Raw genomic sequence first — 15047 nt, 5'->3', positions numbered from 1 at the left:
AGAGGAAAAATAAATCAGGTAGGCCGCTGAAGGTCAGCAAAATATTCATATACCTTTGGAAATATAAATGATTAAAGACATACAGTTGTGTCAAAGGTTACCTATTTAAATAAACAATCCAGGTAGGCTCTCCACATGTAGCTATGCTGTGTCATAATAAAGACCCCACCTGAAGTCCATGACCTTAATACACAAAGGTTATGGCAGGGATAAAGAAAGGGCATCACACAACTAGTATACGGTCAGATGATATTATATCCAAGCAACTGTATATAGACATTTAAACTTGCTTTTCTGTAGAAACGTTTTCAGGGAAAACATAGTATCTAGATCTGAAAATGCAATTTATATGAATTTGCTTCTCTCCCTGACCTAGTCGCCCTCTAATATACTGTATACACGTGGAACAGTGCTCATACGTTTACCTGTGTAAAGGGCAGACAAATATCAGATACCCTTGTATCACTTGATAGCTTGTATGTGCAGGTGCTGGATTTCAGAAGACTACACATATAACAGTAGCCAAATTAGTATGCTCTTAAAGATACATAGTTCCATTTTTAAAATATTGGAAGGTTAAGCCCAACTGTCCCATCAGTTACTCCTCTGAAGCTCCAGTCAAAATAAGCAGTTACCTGGCGCTTATGCACAACTCTGATGAGGTGCAAAATTGTGAATACATGTCCATCTTTTTGGACTGCCAAACCATGCATGGAATATGCTCCCTTTGAATCTGTGCACCCTGAGGCATTGCTAGGTACAAATAGCAGGATCTTAAAATCAGCATTTACATGTGTAAATGCTGCACAAGCTTGCTGATACAAATCTATTTTATTGAAGTACAAAAGAACAGACAGCTCATATATCAATTACATACAAACATCAGACTTATCTGTTCCCCATTAACCTCTCCTTCTCCACCGATCTAAACAGAATTAGTAGAAGGCCTGTGCTCTTATGACCCTCCCCAACCGTCAACCAAAGCTCAACCCCCCCCCCCCAACCCTGTACAAGTTTTCTTAAAGGACCTCCATAAATTGTAAAGAGTGGCTTAATGCTGTCATTCTCCATCTTGCCCCAAATTTCACCTGTTAAAATCCACTAATTCTGGCTGCTCTGTTGGGGGTGAGGGGAATATTACAAGAAATAAGTGCATGGCCCTTACTACCAGTTGCATACTGCTTTTTAATACTGATCAGTTTCCATTCAATGAAAACGACAAAAGACATTGGTAACTTTTGAATTAGTTGGTTTGCTAAGAAGTCCCTGTACCAAGCATTTTCACTACAGACCAGGAGGTCTTAACCTGTTTTGGTTCCTGTAACTAGTCAACTGATCAACGTAACCCTCGTACCTCCTTCCTAAACCATGTGTCCACTAGTGACTACTGTCAGCTATGTATGTCACCAACTGTTAGCCGCTAATTGATGACAAGTCACTAAAATTACATTAGTACACACTTATATTACCAATAACTGCCTTCATTCTGTTTAGAAAGTTTCATTAAATTGTCTCAGATTTCAAGATCCTTCTCCGTAGCCAGTGTGACTTCCTTCTACACCCCTATGGGGTACGTGCACCACTGGTTAAGAACCTCTGCTATACACAAAATTGGGAAAACCTTTTCATATATTTCCTCTAAAGGATTAATCTGGCCCAGTTCCAATATTACCACTGTGAGAGCAAAGCTGATTTCCAACAAGTGAAGTGACTAGAATAGCAACAGAGGCAGTGCTCAATGGCTCAGCCATCACAAAGGACCAAGGATTGTTAATCCCTACCAACTAGCCTGAAAGCAGCGTTTTGACAGAATTCAGCAGTGCCACACTATGCCACCTGGCACAGAAGGGCACTGTGATTTCTTCATTGAGGAAGAGGTGGCATAGAGAGAAAATATTTTAAAATGGAACTGGAGGAACCGTGGTGTAGTTCCATCACTTCCTCTCTATAAGACACACACTCAGCAACCAGCTCTCAAAGGTTTATCACTTAGTACAATCAGGCACTGCAAGAATGGTGGGAGCAGAGGTGAGGTACAGGAATTGCAGTGCTGTGCAATAGAAAGGCTATTTTCAGTCTTCTTGCTTAGCCTTGGGTCCTTGGTACCTGAGGGCTTGCAAGCACATTTTTTAAAGGGGAACTCCCAACTGAATTTCCTTCCAAAGTTTACAAGCTGGTGCTGCACACCAAGAAAAATTTGTTTTAAACTGTAAGGGAATTCTATAATTTGGAAGACCACTGCTAAGGGAATGACTGGTAGTAATCTATTATGAGTTAATATGAATCTTTCTCGTTTCACTGTTAAAGAATGACCACTGGAAGATGGTTCAACTGTTTCAAAGAAAAAGTTGGTAACTATGGTCTTTTAGCACTAGTCACACATCATATTTTCATAATCCAAAATAAATGCATTAGGAATAGACTGTTCTGTATAAATTAAATTTGCACATGGCTTAGTAAACCTAAACTCCTATTAGCTACCAGATCATACAGACTCTTTGCCCTTTAACTCTTCATGAAAACAATTATTTGGAACTATCCTCTCTGACCATAAACATTATTAAAGAAACAACACTATCATTTTAGTTGTTTATTTTTTTAAATAATTTAGATCCCTTCATTTACATTTTCATTTAAATTTCTAATATTAGTTTGTTTGTTTTTTAAAGTTTTTCAACATTCCTTCTGCTTGACCACTCTGTTAGTTATGAATTTAAATAATCAAAGGTTCAGAAAGGCCAGTCTTTAGGAGAATATCCTGCAGGTATTGAAATAACAATGCACAATGCATGATAAATAGTAGCAGTATACAATGAATAGTCGATGTAGTAATGGGAAAGGTACAAAGCCATAAGAGCTGTGGAGGGGCATTTTCGATATGATGTCCAAATCTGATTTTGGATGTTTTGCAAAAAAAAAAAAAAAAATGTTACAAAATTCAATGCCAAACATGGTCATTTTCAAACCAGCAAAACATCTATCGTTTTGGCTAGAAAATTGCCCTATTTTAGATTTTTTTTTTGCTCAGTGCATCTTTCTTTTAGGGCCATTTTCAAACAAAAAAACTTCCAAGGGAAAAAAAGCACAAAAACAAGCCACTGGGATGTCTGGGGGCCAGCAGTCTTACTAGACTGGTCACACAGACATCCCAACAGAGCAGTGGAGCAGCCTAGGGGGAACTGCAGTGAACTTCACATAAAAGGTTCCAGGTACACATTACATCATAACCCTCTTATATTGTATGTTGAGCCCTCCAGGAATAGCAAAAAATGTACTGTACCCAAGGTACACCACTTCAATAGCCCTTACACCTGCAGGTATCCCCTGTTATGTGGGTTCAGTAGGTATTTTGTGTTTTTTTGGGGTGCTCACACTTTCCCAGTGTACTAGTTAGAGTGGGATATGGGCTTCGGTCCCTTTCTCTACAGTCCACCACACTGACCATTAGGCTACTCCAGGGACCTGCTTGCTGCCCTAAGAGGAATGGCCATTATATCTGCAACTGTCCTAGATCCTGGTATGTACTGTCACTTTCAACTCTTAGGGGGGGGGGGGGGTCAGTGACCACTGGGGGATTAAGAGAGGAGGGGGTTCAGTGGCCATCTGGTCAGTATGGGCACCTTTTTGGAACGTTACTGAAACAGGTCTAGCCAAAAAGGTCTTATTTTTTGCCCTGGACATTTTTACAATGTTCCATTATTGCAGAAAACCATCCAAATCGTAAGCCTGGCCAAATCCCGTCCAAAACACACCTCCAACATGCCCCCTTGAGAATTAGATGAACTGTATAGAAAAATGTCTTAAAAATGAATTTCAAAAATAGTGATTTGGACGGTTTTACAAAAAAAAAAAAAAAAAAAATCATCCATCTGCCGCTCTGTGCCATTTTTTGGGGGATGTTTCACTGTTTCGAAAATGAGCCCCATAGCCTTTTATTCCTAATATATGGAACACAACAAATAAGGACCAAAATGAGATTTAGAAATAAGACCAAAAGCTGAAGTAATTAAATTAAGACAAAACTGACAGGATGAGTAATCTAGTAGTGTTCCTTTAGCTACAATAATAAATGGCATGAATAAATATTATTATTTTGCTTACCACAGTTTCTTCTACTGCAGCCAATGGCTTATTAATGCTGTTCACAAACTTGTTGACATGCTCAAAGTGCTTTGTCATTTCTGTTGCTAGGACCATGTCAATAATGGCTTGACGAAGTGTTCGATATTCAGTCCTATTAGACAAAGGAAATAATCTATATTAATAGTGATCACATACGGTTTGTACGGATGCTTTATTAAGGCATATTCAGCTGTATGGAACACATAGTTGAGGCGTCTTTTGCATAAGACAGTTTTGTTAAAAGTAGTGTGGCTTAAGGATCATGTGACTATGCTTGAAGATCAATTTTCAAGAATTTTCTGGAAAAGTAAAGTCTTTCACAACAGAGTAGAGACATTCCTAGTCTCACAGATTACAAAATGAAACAAACAAACTTGATGCATGAAAACTAAACATTGTCATAAAGGAGAAAAACGTTATGTATGGTGTTTCTAGTAGAAGTATATCAACAACACCTCCTCTTCTAGTAGATATTACTGCAGTCCTCTCTTTCTCAAAAAATGGAGGAAAAAGCGTCAACAGACTATTACTTATAGGCTCACAGCCATCAATTTCAAGGAGCACTTGCTGTCATCATTGGCAAAAAACCTCCATCAACTATCAAACTTTCATAGTGTTTAGATATAGAAACTTATCTTATGAGGATGCTGAGCACCTCCGAACTCTCCACAGCATCTTCATAAGACGCTCCGCATCCTCATAGGTTTCTATATCTAAACACTATGAAAGTTTGATAGTTGATGGAGGTTTTTTTTGCCAATGACGACAGCAAAAGCTCCTTGAAATTGACGGCTGTGAGCCTTTAAGTAACAGAGTCTGTTGAGGCTTTTTCCTCCATTTTTTGATAAAGAGTGGACTGCAGTAATATCTACTATAACAGGAGATGTTGCTGATATATGAATAGTTTTCCTCTTGAGCTCTTATTATAAGTTCTAGAGTTTCTAGTAAAAGTGTCAGTAACAAAGTGATTATTCTATACCACATGTAGTGGAGAAAAAGAAGTTCTTCAAGTATTAACAAATGCAATCAAAGTCCAAAGAAATGATGCAGAAAGATAAAGAAATTGTTGTAATTGTACTGGGAGCCACCAACCTGATTAAACATAATTTCCAAGTGCTTCTTGGTATGTTGCCTGAGCATATCGTACCTTAAGACAATGCTTCTCAACCCGCTCCTGGAGACACACCTAGCCAGGTGGGTTTTCAGGATTACCACATCAAATATGTATGAGATACATTTGCATAAAATAGTTCTCCAATATATACAAATCTCTAATAAGCGTGGAGGGGCATAATCGAACGCGAACGCCCATCTCCATGGGCGTCTATCTCCGAGAACGGGTATGTGAAGGGGCAGGACAAACTGTATTTTCGAAAAAAATGGGCGTCCATCTTTTTTCCGATAATACGGTTTGTGCCAGCCAAATGCATCGGATTTGTGCGGATTTGAGCTGGGCGGTTTCGTTTTTCAGTGATAACGGAAACCAAAGGCGCCCAGCTCAAAAACGACCAAATCCAAGGCATTGGGTTGTGGGAGGGGCCAGGATTCGTAGTGCACTGGTCCCCCTCACATGCCAGGACACCAACCGGGCACCCTAGGGGGCACTTGTAACAATTAAAAAAACAAAGCAAACTACCTCTGAAGTCCATAGCTCCCTTCCCTTGGGTGCTGAGCCCCCCAACCCCCCCCCAAAACCCACTCCCCAGAACTCTACACCATTACCATAGCACTTATGGCTGAAGGGGAGCACCTAGATGTGGGTACAGTGGATTTTGGGGGCGGTTTGGAGGGCTCCCATTTACCACCACAAGTGTAACAGGTAGGGGGGGATGGGCCTGGGTCCACCTGCCTGAAGTCCACTGCACCCACTAACAACTGCTCCAGGGACCTGCATACTGCTGTGATGGAGCTGGGTATGACATTTGAGGCTGGCATACAGGCTGGAAAAAAAGTTTTTAAAGTTGTTCTTTTTAGGTGGGAGGGGGTTAGTGACCACTGGGGGAGTCAGCGGTGGTCATCCCCGATTCCCTCTGGTGGTCATCTGGTCATTTAGGGCACTTTTTTGGGACTTGTTCATGAAAAAAAAAGGGTCCAAAAAAAGTGACCCAAATTCGCGTTAAAAATATCTTTCTTTTTTCGATTATCGGCTGAGGATGCCCATCTCTCCTCGGCTGATAAACACGCCCCAGTCCCGCCTTCACCACGCCCCCGTCAACTTTGGCCGTTTCCGCGACAGATTGCAGTTGAAGACGCCCAAAATCGGCTTTCGATTATACCGATTTGGACGCCCACGGGAGAAAGATGCCCATCTCCTGATTTGGGTCGAAATATGGGCGTCTTTGTCTTTCGAAAATAAGCTGGATAGTCAATGTGGCAACCCTAAAAACCCAACTGGCTTGGTGTGCCTTCCAGAAAGGGTCGACACTGCTTTATGAACTTCAGGAGGCGGCACTCTAGAACAGTGCAAGGGTACAGATGAGCATTAGCAGTGAATCTAAGAGATTTAGAATCTCCAACATACCCTGGGGCACAGCAGTCATGATATGTGCAAAATTAACCCATTTGGGCACATTATCCCCCGTAGCCCTTCAGTTGCATATATTAGATATGACTAGAGAACAAGAACTCTAAAGGGGAGCTGGGAGGGTTTGCTTTATTGTTGAACTCTTGTCGTCAGAAAACTCTTGGCTTTTTCTGAAGGTAAGCAGTTCACATAGTTAGGCAAATGTGGTTATACTACCTAATGACTGTACAGAAAAACAGGGAAAAAACCAATGACTGATGCAAATTGGTGGGAAATACATTTCTTGCACAAATCTCTTATTTTGTCATTTTTTTAAATAGGGAAAACAATCCTAGATCATAAAAATGGGCCAAAGAGGGATGCAGTTATTTTTTCTGAGCTTGGGCTCAGTTGATCTGGTGTCTTCAGAAGTGTCATTGCAGGTGCAGAACTATCAGCTCTTACCAATGACTAATGGACCCACACTATTGCCTTGAGGAGTACTGGGCTAGTGGTGATGCTTCTGAAGACAGCAGACTAGCTGAGCCCAAGTTCAGAGCACAAAAGTTTTGTGTAGGTAGACACAACCAATGTCTGACTTACCTTTGCAGCTTCAACACAAATATCATAAAATATCTGACAAAGTGTGGACATATTTTCGAGACCTCCCTCCTTCTAGTCTTGGATTCCCTGCTTCAGCCTGGGCTTGGGAGGATCGTACAAGCTTCCTGGGCCTCACTCTGTCCTAGGTTCCCTAGTTATGTCATGTTATGGTAGACTAGGCTAATTGTGGGCTTTAAAAAGTGGACTGGGGATCTCTCCTGTATACTCCATCACATAAAGGCTATACAGAAATGGGGTTTTCTTCTACATGACGGTGATAAGCACCAATTGAATTAAGGTGAACTCTAACAGAATTAGTCTTTAGGCCAGACTTTGAAAGATATAAAAGGTGTAAGTAAAAGAAGGGATCTGGGGTCCTGACCTCACAATAAATGAAAAAACTTCCTCCATATGTGTACTGATGGATTCCTTTATAGAAGTCAGAATTTGAGCCATCTTATCAGAGAAGCTAATGAATCATAATACAACCTTCTCAAGATTCAAGCAGTAAGGGCTAATGACAGAATGTCGTGGTGAAGCAACACTCCCTGAGTCTATGTGATCAGAGATGGTTGGATCAGTTTCCAATCTGAACGGCTTCCAAATGGACAAATCCCAAATAAATGGAAACCAAATTTCTCTCAGCCAATAAAGAGCTTTGAGAATCATGATTCTCCATCCCATATGAATTCTAATAAGGTACCTGGCATATAATATGTAAACCGCTTTGGTTATACCACAGAAAGGTGATATATCAAATTCATGACCCTTTACCCTTTTAAGATCATGGCCACTAGATGCACAGGAAGGATACACAAAATTTCCAAGCACTATATAAGGGAAATAATCTACTATTAGTCTGCCTTCTGATCTGCATGTTCTACTTTGCTGCAAATAAGTCCTGTTCTCAATGAAGATCTTGTTTACTACATCTTAATCCAGGAACCATACGTGAAGATCCAGGTATAGTCTAGATGCCTGCCAGAATGTATCTTCCTATGTGTGAGGTGTGTGATCCTCAGTCATCACATCTACTACAGCCAACTTTCACACCTTGGCAATTTCCTGGCACAGAAGGGTAATCGCCAGATTGTTTGGACTTGGCAAATTTTGTTCACCTCTTGATTGCTATTAGAGCATTCATAATTTCCATTATTTTCATCAAGTTGAAGCAATCTACTCTTGGAGAGAGCCCTGGGTGCAAAGCAAATCTACAGTTAAGACAATCTGGGGAAGAGGAATTTGACAGGGCAAATCTAATATCAAATTGGTATAGGAGAACCAACAGACAAATAAAATCCTTTCCCTCTCCTCTGTGATGGGACAGATTTGATCCATGTTGGCTTTCATGGATATGATCACAAATGAAACTGTTCAAGGACTTCAGAAATGCATTTGTGGTATGGAAGAGCTCAGCGCAGGGCTGGCCCAACCATTAGGCAGGCCTAGGTAATTGCCTAGGGCAGCAGCTCCCCGGAGGGTGCCAAAGTATGCTGCAGTCAATGCAAAAATAATAGATCCTGACAACCACACAAAGTAAAAGAAACAGTGGAAGGGTGAGTAATTTTCAAACTGCACATTTACCCATATTATTCTGGGAGAGGTAGTGTTGGGATGATCATGAGAGGTAATGATGTTGGGTCCAATTGGCAAAAGTGATCATAACATGATCAAACTTCAGTTAATAACTGGAGTGAAGACAGTAAGGGATTATACTGTGTCAGTATTTAACTTTCATAAGGGCAACTATTATAAAATGAAGAAAATGGAAAAGGAGCAGCTGCAAAGATTAAGAGTTTAAAATCAGGGATGGACATTATTTACAAATGAACTTCACTAAACAAATGTGTAAAGGTTCAAGTCTGTCACCATCAATGTACATTTACAAAGTAACAAATCATCAAAAAATGGAGGAAAAAGGCTCTGAAAACAATGGGTGTGGTTGCTGTATGCACCCCTGTTTTTCAATCATAGGCTCAAAAAACCTCCATTGTAAACTTTAATCGGAATCATTCAATATTGTTTTTAAAAATTTTCATATATTAAAACATTTAAAGTAATTAGCTCATGTTCAGTTTAGCAAGGCCACCCCAACACTGGTCACCGTTTTGCAGTGCGTATCCTGCTGCCTCAGGGGGTACTGACCTTCAAATATACAGTGTTATAAGATTCAGTCTTGACTAACATTTTGTGGATTTTTTGACGTCACTCTATGTGTTTTTGGCTTTGTTATTTACAAATACCATCTTGGAAGCCTAGACCAAATGCATTCCATGAATCAAAAAAAGGTGGAAAGATCACACAACAGCCAGCATGGTTAAAAGGTGAGGTGAAAGAGGCTATTAGAGCCCAAAGAACATCTTTCCCGAAATGAAAAAAGGATCCAAATTAAGCAGAAAGCAGCATAAGCACTGGCAAGTTAGATGCAAAGCACTGGTAAAGAGGGCTAAAAAAGAATTTGAAAAGAAACCTTCAGCAGAGACAAACAGTAAAAACCTTTTCAGGTACATTAGAAACAGAAAGCCTGTGAGGGAGTCAGTTGGATCATTAAGTCATCAAGAAGTAAAAGGAGCACTCGGGGAGGACAAGGCCATACCAGAGAGACTACATGAATTCTTTGCTTTGGTCTTTTTTTTTTGAGGAGGATGTAAGGGTCTACCCATACCAATAATGGTATTTAGAAGGTGACAACACAGAGGAACTGAAGCAAATGCCAGTAAACCTAAAGATTTGATAATCCAAATTGATGTTAAAGAGCAGCAAATCACCTGGACCAGATGTTATATACCACAGAGTATTGAAAGAACTAAAAAATGAAATGCAGTAATCTGTAACTGGTCATAGACTGATAAGCATGATTCAGTACCAGGTAAAATGGTAGAAACTATTATGAAGAACAAAATTACTGAACACATAGACAAACATGGTTTAATGGGATAGAGTCAATATGGCTTCAGCCAAAGAAAGTCTTGCTTCACTAGTTTGAAGGTTTGAATAATAAACACATGGATGAAGGAGGGCTAGCCGATGTAGTCTATCTAGATTTTCATAATGCATTTGATAAGTCCAAGGGATAGGAGGCCTTGATTGGGAACTGGTTAAAAGACAGAAAACAGTGTTACATGGATAGTTCTCTAAATGGAGGAAGATGAATAGTGGACTGCCACAAAGATCTGTACTTGGACCTATGCTTTTTTAATATACTTATAAATGATTTGGAAATTAAAATGATGAGTGAGGTGACAAATTTATAGATGACACATGAGAACTGCGAGAAATTTCAGAAGGACCTTGGGAGGCTGGAAGACTGAGCATTCAAATGGCAGATGAAATTTAATGAGGCAAGTGCAAAGTGGTGCACATTGGAAAGAGTAACCCAAACTTTAACTACATGATTTTAGGTTCCACATTAGGAGTCACTACAGAGAAAAAGGATTTAAATGTCAACATTGGAATTTTCTGCTCAGTGTGCAGTGGTGGCCAAAAAAGCAAACAGAATGTTAGGAATTATTAGGAAAGAAACAGAGAATTAAACAAGAAATATCATAATGCTTCTGGATCGTTCCATGGTGATACCGCACTTCTAGTAGTGTGTGCAGTTCTGGTTGCAGCATCTCAAAGATGATACAGTAGGACTGGAAACAGTACAGAGAAGGGCAATCAAAATGATTAAGGGGATGGAATGACTTTCATAAACAGGAAGACTAAAGAGGTTAGGGCTCTTCAGGATGGTAATGAAATGACTGAGGGGAGATAAGATAGGATAGAGGTCTAGAACTCCTGATTGGAATGGAATGGGTAAATGTGAATTCAATCACTTACCCTAACAATAAGTACAAGGACTAGGGGACACTCCATGAAGTTACACAGAAGGGCAGTTTGAAAGGACATTCAAGTCAAACGGACATCCATCTCATATTTATTTATTTAGATTTTGCTCACACTTTTTTCAGTAGTAGCTCAAGGTGAGTTACATTCAGGTACTCTGGATATTTCTCTGTCCCAGGAGGACTCACAACCTAAGTTTGTACCTGAGGCAATGGAGGGTTAAGTGACTTGCCCAAGATCACAAGGAGCAGCAGTGGGATTTGAACTGGCCACCTCTGAATTGCAAGACCGGTGCTCTAACCACTAGGCCACTCCTCCACTTATTTTCAAACAGGAAATATGCTATGTCAAAGTCTTCTACCCAAAGTGTTTCATAAATGAGCGAGGAAGGGGCTTTGAGTGTTGGGTCAATTGATGATTCAGGACTCTTTTATTCCCTTTGAGGTGTTACAGGATGAATAGCGACTTTTTATTATTGCCAAATAAGAGATTTTAAGCATAAAAAAGTATTACCAGATTGGCTGCAGGGCAACAGGTCTCTTTTTAAGATTTTTTTGCATGGGAGAGGGGGTAGTTCTATCTTCTAGGCTCTATAGAGTCCTGCTTTATAGCTACCCAGCTGTCCGCACCTATGAGAAGCGATGGGAAGCAATACTATGGTAAGTATTGGACTCAAATTAGTGGGAGGTATTGTATGTGAAATTATTAAAAGTTTCAATAGCATCTAATTTTATGGAACATGGATACAAAATGTTGTTTCAGTGGTACTATGCACCTGCTCGCTTCAAATGGAGTTTTGGGAATGACATGGGCTGTTGCTGGAGGGGGTGTGATGTTGAAGGCATCTTTGTTCATATTTGGTAGGATTGAATTAAGGCGCAGCAGTATTGGGGAATGGTGTCAACTTAAAGGGGACTTACTGCACGATTCTGTTCCTCCAAGAATTTACACTTTTCTTTTAAATGGGTAGCCAGTCAGTATGGACGATGATTCCCACCACCTGGTTGCCTCGGTTGTGACAGCATCGAGAATCTGCCTGGCTGCTATCTGGAAGCAGATGGAGCCATCAATTCAAGAGCAGCTGTTGGTTAAATTAGACTTCCTTTGTTTGATGTTCAAATTGACTGCTATTAAAAAGGACAGTATTGGCCACTTTCAAACTGTCTGGCGGCCATATCAAATTTCGAGAGGGATTCATTAGTGTGAGCTTGGTTGCTAACCTGTGTTGAGATTACTTTTGACTGTTCTTATTGGGTGGGATTTTTGGGGGTAGGGCGGGTTGGGTGGTGGGGAGGGGAGAGTTTTTTTTCTTTGATGTTTGCGAGATTGATTCTGTTCAGATGTGGGTAATCAGTCCATATGTTGCATTATTGAACTTAATAAAAGTTTCAAACATTTAAACAATGGACCCCATGTGAGGTTATAATTAACCAAATAGGTTTAACATGAGCTGTATGATGTTTTGTTTGCAGGAATGGTATGAATACAGAGTTTACACTAGCTGAGATAATGTCTGAAATAAGGAAAAGCCCATTCCTGCAGTAAAATTGAAAAACTAGCAGCTCTGTTTGGTGCCTTGACTTTATGACATCTTCCAATAGAGAGGGGGAAGAAGGTATGATTATATTATTATTGACCAGCTAAAGCTGAAAAATGAACAGACAGAGCTACAGTAACTTGCGAAGAGTTATACTAAAAGTCAGCAAGTGAAGAGTTCAGGTTCTTTTCTAACTTGAAGTTTAATTCTTCGAACAAACTTTCTTGCAACTCGTAGAATACAGATGCATAAATAATCCAGCGACTCTATCAATTTACTAAAATGTCTTTGTCTTTCCACTGTAATTACATTCATGCCTGTTTTTATACACTGGGGGGATCTATCTGGGGTCTGCCCCAAAAGCAGGAGCTCTGATGAACCTTGAAGGAGGGCTCAGCAATATTTTGTGCATCACTGACCACCACTACCAGACTTCTGAATCACCTCCCTTACCATCAAGGAGACACAAGTTCTGATTATCTGTGCTGTAGCATAACGTATATACTAATATCACAACATACTCCAGGGTGATGTTAACTTTATGCCTTGTGATGCCAGGGAGTGGGAGAGAGGAAGACCATCGCTGTCTGTTGTGATGTTTTTTGAAGATTAGATCTCTACTGGTATGGAGCTGGTCATGTTGGACAGGAAAACATGTCTAATACAAAACTTACTTTGCTTACGTAAGTTATTTTTTGCATTTTACAGTATTTCCACTTCTACACAACTTATTTTTCTAGAAGGGAAGTCAAAGCGGTATATTCGATCCACACAATCAGAATAATATGATATAATCTTGTACTTAACTATGAAACACTGGAAAATATACAATTTTGAAAAAAAATTATAAAATAGATTATTTCAGGTTTTAACTTACCTCTCCATGTTTTTAAATATATTGCATTTCTCATCCCTGGTAGTAAGCTGGAACGCAAGTGCTGCATGATGGCTCTCTAACACCGCAGTGTCATTGTATAATATTGCCAATTCACTTCCTGCATTACACAGGAAGGAGTTTGTTCTGCCAGGATGATCCACATCATGAACAGTGGCAGCAATAAGTGCTGCAACTTCATCAATCTGATCTAAACTTTGCTGCAAAAAGAAGACAGGATATATGTTTTCTAGTCTTTAGGCTCTGTAACAAATATATATACTGCTGAGTTACTTTATAGTCTAAGGACTCAAAACATTTGGGGGTCCTTTTACTAAGCTGTGGTAGGTGCCAGCATGAGCTTACTGCAGGATGTGCTCGGACGTCCTGTGGTTAAAGTTCCCAATCGGCATGCACTATCTGTGTGCTAAAACATATTTTTTATTTTAGTGCCGAGGAACCATGTCTGTGGGAGGAGAGTGAGCGTTCCACGCTAATCAGTTAGCTTGTCCACATTACCGCACACTGGTTAGTGCAGGATGACCATATGAGCCCTTACCTCCTACAAAATAGGTGTTTGTAAGTGCTCCCGTGCTACTTTTTTTTTAATGGCCACGTGCTCATTGCGACATTCACACATGGCGGTTAAAGCAAAAAACGGAAAATCGGCCATTTTACTGCTGCCTTAGTGTTCAGGAAAAACCCGCATAAGGTTTAATAAGACCACTTAGTAAAATAACCCCTTGGACATTTGTAGGGCTGAACAGCATTCACAATTCTATAAAAATCCTAAGAACTGTTTAAGACGGTAGTTTTAAAACAAAATGTCTAGGCTGTCAAGTCCCACAGGAGCACATGCTGTGCTTATTTCATAAAGGTAATATGCTCTTATGAGTAACATGGCACGAAATACGGAAATTCCAAGTACGGGCTTTTATGTTAATAAAATCCTTATTCCTGCAATTTGCTGGTCTGCTGTGTTTGTTTGCTGCTAAAACTAGGTGTTTCCTTCTAGGATTACCCTGTATTATGTAAAGACAGGCACTATGGAGCTAATTCTAGAACTTTCCTTTATACAACAGTAGTGTAAAAGCAAAAATACGTTACTGTAATTGAGGCATGAGCCCTTACGCCAGCCCTAACATTGGCATACTGTGTGCACCTAAGTTCTGATGATACAACAGTATTCTGCAAGTTACGTGCATAACTGTGCACCCTGTCCATGCTCTGTTCAGACACCGCCAACCTGTAAATTATGGGCTGTGTAAGAAATGAACTTAGTTACAAGATAGTGCTTAGGCAGAATATTGGCCTATATGTGTGTATGTGTAGGTATTCTGAACACTTTCCATGAGCAATCATTACTTTTACCTCACCCAAGTATACCTATTTCTATTCTTCTATCACCTTCTCCCACTACTCCAACCAGAGTTACAACTGATCACACTGACCACCCTTCAACATCTTCGGTCCTTCTGTGACTGTTCTCTTGTGCTTGACTGCTTAAATACTTTAAATTTAAATGTTTTACTTTTTGTCTATTAGATTGTAAGCTCTTTGAGCAGGGGCTGTCTTTCTTC

The 15047-nt window shown here is 40.0% G+C and overlaps 1 protein-coding gene across 1 annotated transcript in view; it reads right to left on the bottom strand.

Annotated features, from left to right (window-relative positions):
* Positions 1-15047, bottom strand: part of PDE8A (phosphodiesterase 8A) — a 487954-nt gene that overhangs the window by 14493 nt on the left and 458414 nt on the right. Inside the window, 2 exon segments of the mRNA XM_030189604.1 lie at positions 4102-4234; positions 13471-13688. Of these exon segments, the coding sequence (XP_030045464.1) occupies positions 4102-4234; positions 13471-13688 (351 nt within the window).

This window comes from Microcaecilia unicolor, chromosome 1, assembly GCF_901765095.1.
Source record: "Microcaecilia unicolor chromosome 1, aMicUni1.1, whole genome shotgun sequence".
Taxonomy (NCBI): domain Eukaryota; kingdom Metazoa; phylum Chordata; class Amphibia; order Gymnophiona; family Siphonopidae; genus Microcaecilia; species Microcaecilia unicolor.
The sequence above is the reverse complement of the archived record's forward strand: the minus strand, read 5'-3'. Positions and strand labels throughout refer to the sequence as shown.